The following is a 20277-nucleotide window of genomic DNA, read 5'->3' as shown; positions in this document are numbered from 1 at the left end:
CTTTTCTACTCGCGGTGCATGGGCTCTAGAGCATGCAGGCTCAGTAGCTGCAGTGCGCGGGCTTAGTTGCAGTATGTGGGATCTTAGTTCCCCGACCAGGAATCGTACCCGGGCGCCCTGCATTGGGAGCACGGAGCCTTAACCAGTAGACCACCAGGGAAGTCCCAGAATGTATATATATTTTTTAATGTTAGCATTTGTAAGAATCTGTTTTAGAAAAGTCTAAGGTACTTGTTAAAGTGCAGGTTCTTGGATCCTACCCAAGAGATTTGATATATTTAGTCTAAGATGAAAAATCTATTTTTAACAGGCAGCTCCCCCACACCCAGGTGATTCCAATGTACATGGTGTAAGAGCTACACTTTGAGAAACACAACTTTAAGAGTGCTACAAAATAATATTTACTACATGGTGGGGGGGATGGAAAGGAAGGTATAAGAACTGAAAGGTATATTCTGGGGAAAGAAAATGTTAAGATAAAGGTATAACAGCTGTAGGATTAAAGGTGGGTATTCTTGTACATTGAAGAATAAATAACTGAAATTTGGTTCTGACCAGAACGGTCATTTGTGGGGAATAAATTGATACAGTATAGTCCTAAGAACCAAGATAGAATGATCATCCTTTAAAGTATTGTCCATAATTCCCAATAATTAGATCAATTTTTTTAATCTATTAAGTAAATTCATATTCTGTCCCTACAACACGTACCCAAGAAACTAATCTTTCTTATAGGAACATTTTCTGTGTAAAAGTTTTACAATTAAGATAAATGGAATTGTGTTCAGCAAATCATTGCTTTTCGGCGGAGAATACATATATTCCCTGCTGTTTGTACATATCCCCACACATATACCCATGTTCTTATCTCCCCCTTTTGCGGTTGCTACCTGACCAAGCAGAAACTTTTTTGTGAGTCACTGTGGTTGATTTACTAACACTTTCTGGCTAGCTATCTCATCACTGCAACTAAAAGTAGGGTGTTGACAAAAGGGGGGATTATAAATATGAGTCCCTCAAGTGAAAGCCTCAACAGGTGATGCAGGATATAGGAGGAAGTATGGTTGACCACAGTTGCCTCCATAGAGGTCTTCCTAGAGATACATGTAGAAATGTCTCAGATAGTCTCAGTCAGGTATATTTATGATGAAAGGATAGGAGTATTGTTTATTTCTTCCCCCTCTTTTAATGGTTCGCTTCTTATAGGATATGTGGAATTAAAGTTATTTGCTTTCATACCATGGGAATTAAAGTTGTTCCTTGTTCATCTGGTGCTGATTTCCATTTTTAGGAAATTGTAAATATTTATCCATCTATCAACCCACCCACCTTGACAGCACACCAGTCTAACAGAGTTTGCAACGCTCTGGCATTATTGCAATGTGTAGCATCACACCCAGAAACCAGGTAAATACTTTGAATGAGTGTGTGGGTAGAGGTTTGTGTTGAATGTGGTCCTAACTTCTGAATGATGAGAGGAGGGTCATGCAGTAGGGTGCACGTGTGTGGGTGTGGATCTTTGGGACTCTTCTTTTACTTTTTTTTTCCTCAAGAATTTCTGGTCTCTAATTCACCAGATTTTAGTGTAGTAACAATATGGTATTGTTTAACATGTTCTTATATAATTAATTTTTTGCCTTTTCAAATTATGGTAAAATATAAATAATGTAAAATTTATCATTTGAACCATTTTAAAGTATACAGTTCAGTAGTATTAAATACATTCATAATGTGCCATCATCACCACCATGCATTTCCATAATTCTGTTCATCCTGTAAAACTTAAACTCTATACGCATTAAACAATAACTCCCCATTCCCCTGCCCCCCAGGCCCTGGCAACTACCATTCTACTTTCCGTCTATGATTTTGACTATTCTGAGTACCTCGTTATAAATGGAATCTTATAGTATTTGTCATTTTGTGACTGGCTTATTTTACTCACCATAATATCCTCAAGGTTCAACCATATTATAGCATATGTCAGAATTTCCTTCCTTTTTAAGTCTGAATAGTATTCCATTGTCTTATTTACTTTTTACCCATTGGTAGCAAGGAACTTTAAAGGATTGGTGGTCACCTCTCAGGAAAGGTCAGGCATACAGCTACTTCTCCCTCCTGAATCCATGGTAGGCATCACTGTGCCACACATGAGGCACAGTGCATGGCATTTAGTAGGAGTTCAGTTAGTATTTGGACTCAGCACTTTTTTCTCACATAGTAAGCCAGATTTGGCTTCAGAATCTTTTTTAACACAGGATTTTAGGCAACCTCTGTAATAAATGAGAATTGGCTTTCAAATTGAGACACTTTTGCCTTCCTGCTATATCTGACGAATTAAGAAAGGGGAGATTCTGTTCAGGAATCTGCTTTGTGACTTTTATGGCCTTAAAGCACTTAATAGTCATTTTATTAAAGCCTTTCCTCTCTTTGTCAGGTTTTCCTTATAAAATCTGAGTGCTAGGCTGGCACTGACCTTTCGGAACTTTAGAAACATTGCTAAGAAAATTACTTTTAAGTACTTAAAAATGCAAGAGTACTTTCTTAAAATTTTTGGGTGTTGGCTCTCCTGTAAGTTATAATTATAAATTATATAAAGTAATAGACTGATTCCATATTAGTTGCTGAACATATTAGCTGCAGATTGAAATGTTTTTAGGATACTTAGTGTATCTGAAAGCTCTATTTAAGCATAACAGATAAACCTTGATAATGGCTGCTTTATTTTGTTGTCTTGGTTTATAAGTTTTTCTCAGCTCCTACCTGTGAATATTACTGTTGACCCATAAACTAGATGAGGGAGGGCATCTAGGAGAATCTCTTGGGCCCTTAAGTGCATTTTATGACCTATTTTTTAAAACTTGCAGTTGGATATTTTATCAGTTTTTAAAGTACTTGGTACTGAATACAGGGAAAATTGTGTGTTCTCTTAACCATTGGTCTAGGCTAGGGTTTGAAGCCTTGACACTATTGACATTTTGGGCTGGATTAAGTCTTTGCGGTGGGAGGAGGGGGATAAGAGGGGACTGTCCTGTGCATTGTAGGATTAGCAGCATCCTGGCCTCTGCCCAGTGGATGTCAATCCCTTCAGTATGACAACCAAAAATATATCCAGACATTGCCCCTGAGGGGGCAAAATCACCCCAACTGAGAACCACTGGTCTAGACTAATGACCAGTAACAGTCTTTCCTAGAGATTCCTTGGTCAAGCAGTGTTATAGGCCTTATAGAATTAACCACCTGGGAATGTTCAGAATCCTTAGAAATTAACTCTGGGCTCTGAATGTGATTATTTTTTTCTTTTAGGTCAGCATTTCTTGCAGCACACATCCCACTTTTTTTGTACCCCTTTTTGCACACTGTCAGCAAAACACGTCCCTTTGAGTATCTTCGGCTAACCAGTCTTGGAGTTATTGGTAAGTTATTAGGATCGTTTCGCAAGCCTGGGATCATCATCATTCATAATAGTGGTCTTAGGTGTTTTGTCTGTTCTTTTGTAGCTTTTGTTCACCAGTTATTCATTTTTGTCTTCGGGGTTGAGTCTAATAAATTAGTTTTTACTAATAAATGAATATCAGAACATTATTGCTCTTACCAAGTACCATTCTGAGTATTGTTAATAAGGCTGTAAGACCCAACATTTGGGATTAAATTCAGTGTGTATGTAGAAATGTTTAATAATTGTAGGGAAAGTAAAGAACAAGAGTGTTGACCAAAAGATTATTATTACAGGAGTAAGAATTTGAGTTTGTTTCTTGGTTTGATTTTTCATCTTTGTCACTTCTGAGCTGTTCTCCCATAATTCCAGGGATTTACTTTCTGTTTTAGCTCGTTGAATTTTTGCATGCTCAAATTAATGTTTCCATGTACATTTATTATGGGAGATGTGTCTAAAACGCTGTATCAGCTATTTCAGATCTTAGACTCCTAGGTAGTAAAATCTTTAGATTTGTGAAATGTAAATACATTCAAGAAGATTTCTTTCCTAAATTGCCCTTCCTTTTTTCAGTGTCTTTTTCTCATAGTTTTTGCTCGACATACTAACCAAATAATAAGAACATTAGCTATACAAACTTTGTTTTGTTTGGTTATTATTTTTATGTTCAACCTGTGTTCACATCCTTATGTTTATAAACCATGAATCAGGAAGTATAATTTAAAAGTTTGGTATTTCTCAGGAACATTTTATTCTACTTTTAAGAAGTAACTGTTATCTCATACTCCAAATGAATGTTATTGTTTTTTACATCTTCTCCCAAGTGGTACTGTAATTAGAAACTTTTTTCCCAATATATTCTTTCCAGCTTGTAAGATATAAAAACGTCTCGTGTAGGATTTAAAACATCAACATGATTCCAGCCAAAAGAAAACACTTGTATTCATTATTCTAATTCAAATCATCCTACTTCTGCTGTTTTTTTTACTACTGTGGTTGGATGATGCACTTATGTGTTGTTAGGGTAAATGTTGACTGTGTGGTGGGTGGAAACAGTACTTGGACGGTATTAAGCCAGTTGTCTACCCTTGCATGTATTTTTAGAAACTCAGTTTCTCCCAAGTCATTGAGAGTACAAGCAGAAGGTGAATGTTTGGGCCTAGACTTTTTCCTGCAGTTCAAGGGTTATCAGACAAGTTTGAATATAAATGAAGTGATACATAACATAGATTAGAAAATACTTGAAACTGAGTAAAAGTAAAAATACAACGTATCAAAATTTATAGGATGCAGCTTAAAGTAGGGCTTAGAGGGAAATTAGTAGCATTAAATGCTTATACTAGAAAGAAAGAGAGGTCTTCAATCAGTGAGCTAAGCTTTTCTTTAAGAAACTAGAAAAAGGAGCAAATTAAACCAGAGCAAACAGAAGGAAGGAAATAATAAAGACTAGATATCAATGAAAATATGAAAAGAAAATCAATACATAAAATCAGTGAAACCAAAAGCAGTGTTTTTTTGTTTTGTTTTTTGAGATATAATTGACATATAACATTGTATTCGTTTTTGGTATACAACATGATTTGGTATATGTATATATTGCAAAATGATCAGTACAGTAAGTTTAGTTAACATCCATCATCACACCTAGGCAACATTGTTTTTCCTTGTGATGAGAACTTTTTACGATCTCTCTTTTTAGGATTTCTCTTAGAAGCTTTCAAACATACAATACTGTATTGTTACTGTGGTCATAATGCTGTACATTATACCCCTGGGACTTATTTATCTTATAACTGGACGTTTATACCTTTTAACCACCTTCACCCATTTCATCCACCCCAATTTTTTATTGAAAAAAATTCAATAAAATTAATAAACCTCTATCCAGACAGACTGATAAAAAAAAGAGAAGGCACAAGTTACAAATACCATAAATGAAAGGGGGTGCATTATAAAAGACTCTACAGACAATTAAAAAGATAATAAGATAATACTGCTAATAACTCTTTGTCCATAAATTTGACAACCTAGGTGAAATGCACAAATTCTTTGAAAATACGGTCTGGCAGAGTGCACTCAAAAAAAAAAAGAGAGATAAGCTGAATAGTTTTTGTAGTTAAAAACCTTCCAACATAGAAAACTCTAGGCCCAGATGGTTTCAACTGGTTAATTCTACCAAAAACTTAAAGAAGAAATAACACAAATTCTATTAAAAACTTTTCCATAACATGGAGAGGAGGCTTCTCAACTCTTGGTGAGGGCAGCATTACTCTGATAATAAAAACAGAAAAAGAAGTAAAAAGACTATAGACCAGTATCCCTCATGAACACAGATGCAGAAATTCTCAACAAAATGGTAACAAATCAAATCCAACAACATGTAAAAAGGATCATAATGACCATGTGGGTTTTATCCCAGGAAATCATTCTGGTTCAACTTTCAAAAATCAGCCATTATGATTGACCGTATCCACAGACTAGAGATGAAAAATCATGTGATCTTCTCTGTAGTTTATAAAAACAGCCTTTGACAGAATTCAGTATCCATTCGTGATAAAAACTCCAGCAAAGCAGGAATAGAGGGGAACTTTCTCAACCTGATAAAGTACAAAAACAAAAACAAAACCCTTCAGTTAAGATCATAGTTAATGTGAAGAACTGAATGTTGTCCCCCTAAGATTGAAAACAAGGCAAGGATGTTCATTCTCACCAGTCTTATTCATTCTCATCCTGGTTATCCTTACCGGTGCAGTAAGGCAAGAGAAAAAAAATAAAGGACATACAAATTAGAAAGGAAAAAATAAAATATTGGCTACATTTTATAGCTATAAATGGAGTATAATCTTTAAAAATTGTGAATCACTATATTGTATACCTGTAACTTGCACAGTATTGTACAGAAACTATACTTCAATAAAAAAATTTTTTAAAAAAAGGAAAAAGAAAACTGTGTTCACATACAACATGATTAACTGCATTGAAAAGTCTTGAAGAATCTACAGAAAAAAGCTACTAGAACTAGTGAGTTTAACAAGGTTGTAAGTTATAGAGTTATTATACAAAAATCAATTACATTTTTGTGTGCTTGCACTAAACAGTTAGAGATTGAAATTTCACCAAAACGTGAAAAACTTGGGTGTAAGTCTTACAAAATATGTGCATAGTCTATAGCTAAAAACTATACAACAAGGACAAAAGAAATCAGAACCTAAATAAATGCAGAGATACACCATATTCATCAATTGGTTTATCGTTAAGATGTCGTTAAGATGTCGTTCTCCCCCAGATGATATATAGATTTAGAGCAATTCTAACAAAATCCCAGTAGGATTTTTTTTATAGAAATTGACAAGGTGATCCTAAAATTTTATCTGGAAAGACAAATGAACTAGAATATGCATTTTTTAAAAAGAAGGATAAAGTTGGAAGACACATACTACCTGATTTCCAGACCTACTGGAAAACTACAGAGTCAAGACAGTGTGGTATTGGAGAAAAGATAGACTTGTAGAGCAGAATGGAGAGTACAGAGATAGACCCACACAATTATGGTCAATTGGATTTTTGACAAAGCTGCAAAGAGAATTTAGTGAAGAAAGGATAGTCTTTTTCAGTAAATCGTGCTGGAACAATTGGATATCCATATGTAAAGCAATGAACCATGATCTATACCTTGTACTCTATACAAAATTAACAAAATGGACTTTAGACCTACATGTAAAAAATCTAAGTGAGATAATAATCTGCCATCTGCAGCAGGCCATGTTAGTAAATTATGGTATGTGCTGTTTAGAGATGTAGCATTTGTAGATTGTCAGTTCTGGTTAAAGTAAATGATATTACTCTCTCCTGAAGTGATTGACTTTAGTTATTACAGGTCCAGTTAACTAAGGCCTTTCATATAAAAGCTAGTGATGCGTTGGGCAGCTCAAGGAACAGTCATTTGTTTAATGGGACTCTGCCTCCCTATATGCAGAATGGAGAGGATATCAGTGAACTGTGTCTGACACCCGGTCAGTGGTGTAAGTTTAGAAACCAACAGAGTAATAGAATTGGGATGAATTTTAGAAGTCATTGGTCCAACTCTTATTTTATAAAGAAACAGAGGCTTGCAAAGGGAAGGTAACTTTGTCAAACTTAGGTAAACTAGTTGTGGAACCAGAATTGGAATCCAGGTGTGTGTGTTTCTTGTTTAGGTATGCCCTACAGTGTTTGTGCTCTTTGGGAAAAGAGGGCAATTGAATAACCAGGAAGTAATGTTTGTTTATGCCTATTGTGACTTAAGTAGGATTCAGACTGACATCCTTTCTTTGCTACCTGGGAATGTGCTTTAATACTGATGTAGAATTCTTTTCTCTTACCTAAGGTATATGGGGAAGAGATGGTGATATTATTGTATGAATGCCTACCAAGAGTGATAGAAAAATTATTTAGATAGCTAAACAGATGCTAACTATATGGTAGACCAAACTTGGTACCTGATCTTTTAGTGTTGACAACAGTCAACCTGTGCTTTTCTTCCTCTTTTTTTTTTTTTTAATAAACCACAGTTTGTGTTGTATGTTAAGTTCCACAACTAGCTGGATGAACAATTTTAGTTGGAAACCCTGACTCTGAAATAATTTTGTTTGTCCATATTTTCTTTAGGGGCCCTGGTGAAAACAGATGAGCAGGAAGTAATCAACTTTTTACTGACAACAGAAATTATCCCTTTGTGTTTGCGCATTATGGAATCTGGAAGTGAACTTTCTAAAACGGTGTGTGTTTTTATCTTAATTAGATTCTATATTGTTGACTCTTGGGCTACTTCTTCATGGTTATCATTTTCTGCCTCTCTTCAGGTTTTTTGAAACTTTCATGAATGTTTTTTCTCTTTTAAATAAAAATTGTTATATAATGATGATTTTAAAACCCAGACCCGTCAGAAGAATATCATGTTAAAACACTAAATTTCTCCCTTTCATCTGAACCCACTTCTCACTACACAGGTGTATTATTCCAGACATTTTTTTATGCATAATCAAGTGTATATATACTTGAGCTTCTCCCTGCTTTGCACTTTAACCATGGATGATAATGTGACTGGTATAAATTCTTAACCTCTTATTTTCCCTCTCAGAACTCCATTGCCATAGCCCTGTTGTCTTCCGGTATTGAATGTTGTAGTGAAATCTTGGGTCAGCCTAATATTTTTCTTTCATTGGTGAACTTGCTTTTTCTGTGTGGTATCTATAAGCTTCTTTTATAATTTTTAAGTTCATTTGATAATTTTTTTTTTCTTTTGGCTGCACTGGGTCTTCGTTGCTGTGCGCAGGCTTTCTCTAGTTGTGGCGAGCGGGGGCTATTCTTTGTTGCAGTGTGTGGGCTTCTCATTGTGGTGGCTTCTCGTTGTGGAGCACGGGCTCTAGGTGTGCGGGCTTCAGTAGTTATGGCACGTGGGCTCAGTAGTTGTGGCTCATGGGCTCTAGAGCACAGGCTCAGTAGTTGTGGCACACAGGCTTAGTTACCCCACAGCATGTGGGATCTTCCCAGACCAGGAATTGAACCTATGTCCCCTGCCTTGGCAGGCGGATTCTTAACCACTGGACCACCAGGGAAGTCCATCATTTGATAATCTTATATCAGATTTTTTTTCTGGAAGAGCCTACTCTTTGTGTCTCTTTTTTGGTTAATTTTATACTTTTCCCTTTGATTTGTTTTGGCCTCTTGCTTCAGCAACATCAGTTATGCTGTATTGTCTATTTTTCAAATATATATTTTTTCCCTCTCTACTTTCTATCTTTAATTTCATATCGTGATTTTTCTCAAGGCTACTTTTCCATGTTGCTGACTATTTTTAGCAATATCTTACTTCTGCTTCCAAAGTGTATCTAGTCACATTGACTAGACTAGTCACTCTAATTTTTAATTTGGTAAATACTTATTGCTGAGTTGGACATAAGTAGATGTAATGATTTAAATTTTTTTTGTTTTGAATTCACAATACAAATAAAGTAAAAATTCAAATGCTACTACAAATGGGTATACAAACAAATGGAAGTCTCCTACCATAGCCTCTCAGTTCTTCTCTCCAGTGGTAACCAGTATTACTACTTTCTTGTAGAATCCTTCCAGAAGTATTCCGTGTATACATGTAGCAGTTTAATTTTGTATTAATTTTTTTCCTCTAGTCTCTGCCTCTCACTTCTCATGTCCTTTCAGCTCTTCTTTGAATTTTTTATGTTCTTTGAATTTTTTAAAATGTTCTTTAAAGTCCACATTCTCTTCAATTTCCTTGAAAATGCAGATAAGTATTACTTGTTACCCCTGTGTAGGGTATGTCTCAATAGAAGTTTCCCTGTGGGCGTCTTTTTATCCAAGATTGCCATTTGTTTAAAAATAATGGATGGAAAGAGAGATGTTATGAGCTGAAGTTGGCAGCTTTTAAGTCAAGTATTTTACCTCTGAATACTTTTCCACCCAGCCTGCCATCTAAGGTTTGTGTGTTAGGGAGGATTTAAACCTCTGTCTTCAATTTTCTACTAACACACAAAGAATAAGTGACATGTGATCTATGTTCATGCTTTTCTTTTTTCTTTGTTTTTTAAATAAATAAATTTATTTATTTATTTATTTATGGCTGCATTGAGTCTTCATTGCTGTGCACAGGCTTTCTCTAGTTGCGGTGAGCAGGGGCTACCCTTCGTTGCAGTGCACGGGCTTCACGTTGCAGTGGCTTCTCTTGCTGTGGAGCACGGGATCTAGGTGCGCAGGCTTCAGTAGTTGTGGCTCATGGGCTCTAGAGCACAGGCTCAGTAGTTGTGTCTCCCGGACTTAGTTGCTCCGCAGCATGTGGGATCTTCCCGGACCAGGGCTCGAACCCATGTCCCCTGCATTGGCAGGCAGATTCTTAACCACTGCGTCACCAGGGAAGTCCCTATTCATGCTTTTCTTCTCTCATTTGTCCCTTAATTTTATTCCTTTTGTTAATTTCAGTGGCTTTCCGGGACCGGATTGGAATGGTTACAACTGTATTCTGTCATTTTTTATTCATAGTTGCCTATGAATAGGGTTTTTTCAAGTTGACTTCTTATGGCTGGGACAGAAAAAGATTCATTGCTTCTTTAGTGACATTTCTTCCAGGAGCCCCCATCCTAATGATCCCTCCCTTATTTACATTCCTTGCCCATTACTAGAATTAATTCATCCTTGATGTGTAGATGTTCCCATTGACCTTTACTACGCTTCAAGTAGAATACTTTTCCTATCCTACGTTTTATGGTTTATAGTCACTTCCTGGCAAGTCTTTCTTCTTTTGCTCCATGCAAGCAGACACCTCGTTGTGTTCACTTTTTATGTACGATGCTTAGTCAAACGTCTTGCCATAATAGACACCCAGTAGAGCAGAGGTTCTCAGTCAGAGCTGTGTGGCATGATCACCTGTGAAGTGTTTTTGTTTCTTTGGGGTTTTTTTTGGCTGTGTTGGGTCTTAGTTGCGGCACACAGGCTCTTTTGTTGCAGCGAGCGGGCTTCTCTCTAGTTGTGGCACGTGGGCTCAGTAGTGGCAGCACCTGGGGTTAGTTGCCCCGCAGCATGTGGGATCTTAGTTCCCCGACCAGGGATCGAACCCGTATCCCCTGCATTGGAAGGTTGATTCTTAACCACTGGACCACCAGAGAAGTCCCTGTGAAGTGTTTTTAAAACATCAATGTCCAGGTCCCATATCTGACCTACTGAACCGTTCTGCAGGGTGATAAAGTATGGACATTTGTGTTTTTTTTTAAATCCCCCTGGGTGAGTGTATAGTATAAGTTATTTTGGAAAGCTGTTATTTTGGAAAGCTGTTTGGCAGTATCCACTATAAACATAAACCTACCCTATCACCCAAAAATGTATACCCAAGAAAAATGAGCTCTCAGGAATTCCCTGGCGGGCCAGTGGTTACGACTCCACGCTTTCACTGCCAAGGGCCCAGGTTTGATCTCTGGGCAGAGAACTAAGATCCCACAAGCCACACAGCATGGCAAAAAAAAAAAAAGCTCTCATGGGCATCAAAACATATATAGGAGTATTTATAGCATTTTTACTATGCAGGGTAAATTGTAGTATAGTTACAAAATAAACTACACAATAGTTAAGAAGCATGAACTGCTGATACATGCAATGTGGCTGATATTATGTCAAGTGAAAGAAGCCAGATATATATGAGTTCATACCATATGACCCATATATGTATTTGAAATTCAAGAACAGGCAAGAACAGTCAGTGAGGATAAATCAGAATAGTGATTACCTCTCAGGGAAGGATATTGACTGGGAAAAGGCACAAGGGAATCTTCTGGGGTGCTGGAAATGTTCTGTATTTTATTTTATTTAAAATTTTTATTTTATTTCATTTTTATTGAAATATAGTTGATTTACAATGTTGTGTTAGTTTCGGGTGTACCGCAAAGTGATTCATATATTTTTTTTTTCTTATTTTACATTCTCTTCCATTATAGGTTATTACAAGATATTGAGTATAGTTCCCTGTGCTATACAGTTGGTCCTTGTTGGTTATCTATTTTATATTTAATATTGTGTATGTGTTAATCCCAACCTCCTAATGTTCTGTATTTTAATCTGGTTGTGGTTCACAGATGTGTAGGATGTAAAAATTAAGATACACTTAAGATTAGTGCACTTTACATATTTTACTGTGTATATGTTTGTATTAGTTTCTTATTGCTGCTATAACAGATTGCCACAAGCTTGGTGGCTTAAAACACCACAAATTTATTCTCTTACAGTTCTGGAAGCCAGCAACCGTACATCAGTTTAACCAAGCTAAAACTAAAGTCAGGGTGCCAGTAAGGGCAACATTCCCTCTGGAAGCTCTAGGAGAGAGTCCCTTTCCTTGACTTTTCCAGCTTTTAGAATTGCATTTCTTGGCTCACTGCCCCCTCTTCCATCTTCAAAGCCAGCAGTGTAGCATGTTCAAATCTCTCTCTGCTTCTGTCACATCACCTTTTCCTCTATTGTCAAATCTCCCTCCACTTTCCTCTTTAAGGACACTTGTGATGATTATATTTAGGGCCCACCTGGATAATCCAAGATGATTAATCTTCCCCTAAGATTCTTAACTTAATCACATCTGTAAAGTCCCTTTTGCCATATAAAGTAGCATCCCCAGGGTTTGGTGATTAGGACCTAGATATCTTTGGGGGCCATTATTTAGCCAACCACAATGTTATACCCCAGTAAAATAGTAAAATAAAACAATTCCCACAGTTGTTTCTGAAGAGCAGCTGAGGAAGAGAATCATTATAATAATCATTTGACTTGAATTAAACTAGTATTTTTTTAATCCCATCTATGTAAGAGTTAATGAGCTTAAAGTGAGTATATTCTTTATTACTGTTGGAACAATTTTCGAAGGGAGGCTTAAAAGTCTTATTTCCTTTAAGATCTTTTAAGAATAAGAAAAGATTTACCTAACTCATTCGGAAGAGATGAGGCATAGCTGAATTGCTAAAATCATCTTGGCCCATGGAAAAGGGAAGAGGCTCTGTGTTTAACTAGGTTTGATCTCAACTCTGAGTTAGTAGCTTTGTCACTTGGGACCTTAACCTGGCAAGTTATTGATCAACAGTTACACCTGGCACATAGTAGGTGTTCAGTAACAGACAGTCTCTCTGTTTTTAAGACTCTGATAATTACCTACCTTTTATGTAAAATGAGAATAACAATGGTACCTACCTCATAGGTTTGTTGTGAAAATAAGATAAGGCATGTTATGGCTTAAGGAGAAATTCCAGCACATAGTAAATGTCCAATATGGTAATATTTATTAATTTTTTTGTACTATGCGTGTCTCGTCAAGTAAGTTATATAGAATGCAAGGGTATTTGCTTAGTTTTCTGCTTATGGTTATTCCTGGGAGAAAAACAGACAGTTGGAAGACAAGTCTGAGCAACGTTTTGGACTCCTTAATTTTGTTTTACTCCAGGTTGCCACATTTATCCTCCAGAAGATCCTCTTAGATGACACTGGTTTGGCTTATATATGTCAGACGTATGAGCGTTTCTCCCATGTTGCCATGATCTTGGTGAGTTCTTTCATTTGCCTTCTTTGAAACTGCTTCTGATCACACAGCTTAGTCGCTTTGCAGTCGATATTGAGCTGCTTCAGTCTCCCAACTAGAAATAACAACTGTGGAATCTTGTATAACTGTTCTTGCAATATCTGCTCTCTGATATCAACTAGGATTATTTTGTGTTTTGTGTGTTTTTTTCCTATCCCACCTTGTTTTGGGGGAAACAGGGTAAGATGGTCCTGCAGCTATCCAAAGAGCCTTCCGCCCGTTTGCTGAAGCATGTAGTAAGATGTTATCTTCGACTCTCAGATAATCCCAGGTAAACATTTATAGGATTTATAGGACTTAAATACTCTGGTGAGTATTTCAGGGGAAATACTCTAGTGAGGAGTTGCCCCATCTCATGGGGTAGCTCCTATGTCTTTAGGACAGGGAAGGGATAAAACTATATTTAGCTTGTCTGAGACAGACCTTGATTAATTCCTTTTAAAATCTGAAGTACTGAATTTAAAAATCCATCAGAGTTTTATCTCCCCACTGGAACTCCGTACCCTACTCTAAAATTCCAGAGAGTTCAGACAGTGAATCTTATGATACATTACTCCTGTGGTTTGAGCTTTCTGTTGCTACTCCAGGTGGTCAGAAAGAAAAGTATACTTTCAAAGGTCTCTTAAGAAAGGAACAGGCCCAGAGGGCTCTTGAATTATATTTCCAGTTCTCTTCCTGTAAAGTCCTTGAGCTAATTGTTTTATCTCCCTATGTTCGTAATCTTTCTGCCAGAAATCATACATTGTAGATACAATGCGTTTTAAAAATATTTGACCTTTTGCTTTGTAAATCCATAATTCATGCTGAAAGCCACTTGCTCAGATTCTGCTAAACCACATAATGGGTTGATTTCTGTGTTCTTAGGAATGAGGATAACTTGATTTAATGTGAACTCAGCCTCCTGCCACTGAGGTTATTTAAGCCCTAACTATTTCTTTGACCATTTTGTCTTGTTCTTTAGTGGTTCCTGTTTTCACCAAAGTTTGAAAATATGTTTATTTAAAACTCTCCTTGTACAAAGAAACTAGGCTGAGTACAAAAGCTATAACTTTTCTTAAAAAACAGCCTTATAAATAGTTAACATTTACCTTTTTGAGTTTTCAGATTCGACTTTTACTGGTCATATTTTAAAGTAAATGAAACATTTAAAAGTTCATCTGATAATAATGTTACCATAGATTTGTTTTTACTGCTCATCTCTTATTAAGGGTTTTAACTATAAAGCTGAAGCTGTTTTTGGAAAGACACAAATTTATATCAGTTTAAAGTTCATTAATTTATCATACTATGAGTGAGGTCATATCCCCTGTTAATGTACTGATTTTGGAATATTTCATTTACTATATAATCCATATATTTCCAACATGAGTATTATGACAATGTTTACTGTAATAAATCAGAAAGCAGTTTGAATTGAAGTAAATTATTGCACCATTTTATTCCATTTGCTTTGTCACAAAATTCTACATTGGGGCATCATTCTGAAAATGTTTGCAGACAACAGATCCTGGAGCAATCTGAGCCTATGCCTAACATAAGCTTTAAAGAATTTTAATGGCTTCTTAAAGTACCTTGACAGAACCATAGATTCCCAGGATTCTATGTATTTATATCTAAGAAAAGGGCTCTTCCCTGTCCCCCAGATATGGGTTTATTTGTTTGGTCTCCCTGGTCGGTTTGTTTATTTCTGATGTAGGGCACGTGAAGCACTGAGGCAGTGCCTCCCTGACCAGCTGAAGGACACGACCTTCGCCCAGGTGCTAAAAGATGACACCACCACTAAACGCTGGCTTGCACAACTCGTGAAGAACCTGCAAGAGGGCCAGGTCACCGATCCCCGGGGTATCCCCCTGCCCCCTCAGTGATCCTCCCCCGTCCCCTCCCACTACTCCCCCAAGTTGGGGAAGGGAGGGGGAACCTGCGAGGAATACAGCTCAGGTTTTATCGCCGACTGGGAATAGACGACCTCAATGCTGAACTGCACTGGAGAAAAGGGGCACGGTACCCCTGCTGAGGTGTATGAGCTGCCATCAGGCTGCCTTGAGGACCTGGGCTCCTTCTGCTACTCCCAGGAAACGGGCTCCTGACACAGTGTTCTGCCACCACAGCCAAGGAGGGTGTCAACACCAGCAAATGCTGTATTTGCAGCATGCCCAAGATGACCGTTCTCCCTCACCTCTACCCAGCCACTGGCAGGGAGGGGAGACAGTGGTGACAGCAGCAGCACTCTAGGCATGGTGAACACCTGGGACCAAGCCATGTGGCGTTTTCTTATTTTGCCTTCCTGGAAGACTCAAGATATGTCTCTTCATCCTCTCTCTCAGTATTTGTTTACTTTGGTTTTTTGTTTTTAATCTCAGAGAGAGGTGTATTTAGTGGACACAAGCTGTAATATTCAGCAAAACTTTGTCAGTTGGTACTGTTTACAAGTCTGTTAGATGCGTAAGCTCAATAAAAAGTTGGTCTGGGCATTACATCCCCTCTAGTAGGCCAGTAGCTGCATGAGCTGTTGGGAGGAATGGGAGGCAGGGGAAGGATATAAAGCCAAAGGACAGCAGGAACCCACCACCTGTTTCCCTTCCCTTTCGCATTCTTTTACCCCTAGTTCTGGATGCCATAAGGACCTTAACCTTGCTTTTGGCTTTAGCTGCTAGCATTTCCAAATCTCCGTGCTTTTCCCTTCTTCACTTCCCTCCTATTAAACTTAAAACAGACGTCTTAATTCATCAGGCTGTCCTGGAAGGGTATTGTATTGGGGGAGGAGAGGAGATGGTGGACGTCACCTTCAGTTCAAGTCCTCAAAGATATTTTCTAGATGACTTTTAAAAGGGAGGTGTCTGTGCTTAAGATGATAGGCTACTTGATCCTATTCTTTGCCCTAGTGTGAATCTACAGTTCCATCTGTCTTCGTGATTGTACTTGAAGCAGTATTAGCTGAATGAGTTAATTTTATTCAGATTTAAGATAGAGGGCTGGACTCTGCTTCCTCACTTATTCCGTCTTTTTTTTTTTTGACGCATTCCCCTTTGGTCTATGGGAATTACAGGGTTGCCACTAAAATATTTTACACATTTTCATATTGTGTCAGAGAATCCCCCTTCCTGCTCTGGAGCTTTAGGTGACTCTATTCACAATCCAGAGGCTTGAATCTGCAGTGTAAACTGCCTTGCTTTCCCCCAGTCCTTCCCCCTGCCATCACCTGCTTTCTCTGTCTCTAATCCCCATCTCCAGTCAAAGATGGGATTATTAACCCAACTAGAGAGAGACCAAGTATTTTTGGCCCACATCTCACATGATTGAAGGTGTCCCTGAATACATTTGGGGAGGGTTTATAAGGGGCAGGCTCAGAGAAACCTTTGCAGAGGCAGTTTGCCAACCCAAGGGCTCTTTCAAGCCGACTTTCACAAAGGGAGCCAGCTTGTTAGTTGGCTTCTGTCTCTTTAGAGCCAAGAAAGTAGTAATTAAGTAGCCTAGATGTAGAAAGGGTCGGATAAGCACTTATTCCCCTGCTTTCCAAAATGAAGAGGAGAACCAGGCCAGCTCTCACTAATCTCAAGCCTGAAGAGAAGAGGTCTTGGAGAAATCAGAGAACAGCATGGACTGGATAAATGTCTTGACTCCGTTCAGCCCATAGTTTTGACCTGGAAAGTCCAGCTAGGGTAATCCTGATTTTTGCCAACCGCCTTCCTTCTGAGCCAAAGTTTTCTCGTTCCCCCTCCTCTGGGGAAGCAGCTGAGGGCCAGGCCTTGCTCCCTGAAAAATTCTCTTCTGCATCTTTCGGTGCATTGGCCATTGTACTGTGCCAATAGTATCTTAATTCTTGTACCATCTATTCTCAGCTGGCCTTGGACCCCATGTAGGAGTTGCGGGGAGGGGTGGAAATGGGTATTGTTCCTTGTAGTTGATCCTGATGTCCTGTGTGTATAAAGAGGACCCCTCCCCCGCCCCGCATTTTCTGTGTTCCATCCTCACTCCCTCAACAGGATTGAAATAAAACATGCTTCTGTTTTTGTAACAATAATTTTTCTTTTAAACTGGAGATTTTATTTTGTCAATATCGAGGTATCTAGGCACTGTGGTCAGATGATCCTCATCAACCTTGCCTCTACCTCTGTTGAACGACACACACACACTGCCAAGAGGGCAGTGATGGTTCCTTTCTAGATAGGTCCTTTGGGAGAAGATTACTGATGTATAAAAGCTGTTTGCAAGGCTGAGATGGTGCCCTTCTTCTGACAAAGTATCTCTTGCTGGGGCAGAACCTCATTCCTGGCTGTAGTAGCCAGAACAGTACTAGTGTGGGAGAGACTTCTATAAATGAAGAGGTAAAGCTTGAAACATTTTATCAAAGACTTTAATATTCATTTCCTTCCAGGGTTCAAGACTTAGAGCACATCTCCAGAGTTGTTTCCATCCCTGTTCCTGGCTCTTAATGGGCGAGAGCCAACCTCTGCTTCCAGCTTCTTTTTTCCAAGGGTTGAGGGCCTTCATTTCAATGATGGAACAGGGCAAGGAGAGGCATTGGTAGCCTTCAGAGCTTCCTTACTAGCTATATGTATGATTCCCTTGCTCACTATTCCTGCTGCTCAAAGGCTGGGAAAGTATGAGGGGGAGAGGGGGAATACACAAAGTTAATTGCTATCAAAAGTCCAAGGAAAACATTTAAAATAGGAAACCATAGAATGAAATGAGATTTTTCTTTCCAGAATGTTGTGGAATTTAAATTTTTTTAATAATACATTTATTTTAAAACCAGATGTAATAGGTAAGTTGAACAACACAATCCTAGCTTAACTGACATATATAGAACATTGTCACTGAACCAACAGTATACATATTTTTAATAGCACCAAAAGCTTTTTCCAAAATTGATCATAGCTGGACCATCAAGTAAGCCTCAGGAAATTTCCAGAATAATTGAAAATAATACAGAGTTCTCTGAACACAGTGGGATTAAGCTAGGGAAAAACAACAACAACAACAACAACAACTGGAAAGTCCCTAACTGTTTATAAAACAGGCAGTAGAGTTCTAAATAACCCACTGGTCACAGAAAAAAAAGCACAAAGGAAATTAAAAAAATTAACTGGTAATAAAGATATGCCATATCAAAACCTGTGGTATACAGGTAAAGCACTAAAATATATAACTTTAAACTCACACATTACAAAAGAAAGGCTGAAGTCAGTGATCTAAGTTTTCATGTCAAGAAACTGGGAAAGAATAGCAAATTCAAAAGGTAGAAGGAAGAATGCAGAAAAAAAAAAAGCAATGAAATAGAAAACAGATGTACAATAAGGAAAATCAGTGAAGCCAAAAGTCATTCCCTCAAAAACAGTAAAACTGATAAACCCATAGACTGATCAGGAAAAAAACCTCAACATTAGAAATGAAAAAAGAGGGACTTCCCTGGTGGTCCAGTGGTTAAGAATCTGCCTTCCAATGCAGGGACGCAGGTTCGATCCCTGGTTGGGGAACTAAGATCCCTCATGCTACGGGGCAACTAAGCCCGCATGCCACAACTAGAGAGCCCGCGTGCTGTGAAGCCCGTGTGCCACAACTAAGACGTGATGCAGCCAAAAATAAAATATTTTTTTAATGGAAAAAGGGACATCATTCATATCTTAGAGTCACCAGTATCATAAACTTCCAGAAACTATAGAAAAGGGGAACAGACCTCAATTCACTTCTTTAAAATATATATATTTATTTGGCTGTACCAGGTCTTAGTTGTGGCACACGGGATCTTTAGTTGCGGCATGCGGGCTCTTAGTTGCGGCATGCGGGCTCTTAGTTGTGGCATGTGGGATCTAGTTCTCTGACCAGGGATCAAACCTGGGCCCCCTGCATTGAGAGCATGGAGTCTTAACCACTGGACCACCAGGGAAGTCCCTCAATTCACTTTTGAAGCAGTATAACCCAGCCACCAAAACTATCAAAGATATCACCAGAAAGGAAAACCAGGTGCTAATCTCTCCCGGGAATGTTAATGTAAAACTGCCAGACAAAATAAGCAAGTCAAATCTAGCGCTATATAAAAATGATAATAGGTCATATCTAATTTGGGTTTACTGCAAAAATACAAGATTGATTCAACACTTGAAAACTAATGGATTCAATTCACACAACGTATGAGGAGAAAAATCAATCTAGACAGATGCAGGAAAGAACACTATTCAACAGCTATTCATGATTTTAAAAAACTTTGAAAACGAGAAATAGAAGGGTATATCCTTAATCTCATAAAAATCTTACATATGTATGTAGATAGGTTAAATATAGGTAGGTAGGTTAATTGATTACACAAATATATGTATGTGTGTGTGTGTAATCACTTTGACCCAAAATAAAATTTAATTATAATTTAAAGAAGTTAAAAGTTTCATATTCATGAAAACAAAAAAAATTTTTTAATAAAATAAAAATCTTAATAAAAACCCTACAGTAAACCTCTCAATGATAAAATATTGAAATCATTCTCCATGAGATGAGGAATAAGATAAGGATGTCCACTATCACAACTCCATATACCATTATACTGGTCCCAGCCAGTGTGATTAGTCAAGAAAATAAAAGAAGGGACTTCCCTGGTGGTCCAGTGGTTAAGACTGTGCTCCCAATGCAGGGGGCCTGGGTTCAACCCCTGGTCAGGGCTCTAGCCCGCATGCTGCAACTAAAGATCCCGCGTGCCATAACTAAAGATCCCTCATGCTGCAACTAAAGATCCCACATTGCTGCA

General features: G+C 38.0%; 1 protein-coding gene across 1 annotated transcript in view; it reads left to right on the top strand.

The window, feature by feature from the left end:
- Positions 1–17559, top strand: part of CNOT9 (CCR4-NOT transcription complex subunit 9) — a 28313-nt gene extending 10754 nt beyond the window's left edge. Inside the window, exons 3-8 of the mRNA XM_027121452.1 lie at positions 1292–1407; positions 3307–3416; positions 8084–8193; positions 13404–13502; positions 13718–13809; positions 15235–17559. Coding sequence (XP_026977253.1) covers positions 1292–1407; positions 3307–3416; positions 8084–8193; positions 13404–13502; positions 13718–13809; positions 15235–15403 — 696 coding nt within the window. The 3' untranslated portion in view covers positions 15404–17559. The remainder of the gene's footprint in view (positions 1–1291; positions 1408–3306; positions 3417–8083; positions 8194–13403; positions 13503–13717; positions 13810–15234) is intronic.
- Positions 17560–20277: the final 2718 nt, after the last annotated feature.

This window comes from Aethalodelphis obliquidens, unplaced genomic scaffold (assembly GCF_003676395.1).
Source record: "Aethalodelphis obliquidens isolate GAN/ISIS:26980383/991018 unplaced genomic scaffold, ASM367639v1 scaffold2, whole genome shotgun sequence".
Taxonomy (NCBI): Eukaryota; Metazoa; Chordata; class Mammalia; order Artiodactyla; family Delphinidae; genus Aethalodelphis; species Aethalodelphis obliquidens.
This window is presented reverse-complemented; position numbering and strand designations above follow the sequence as displayed.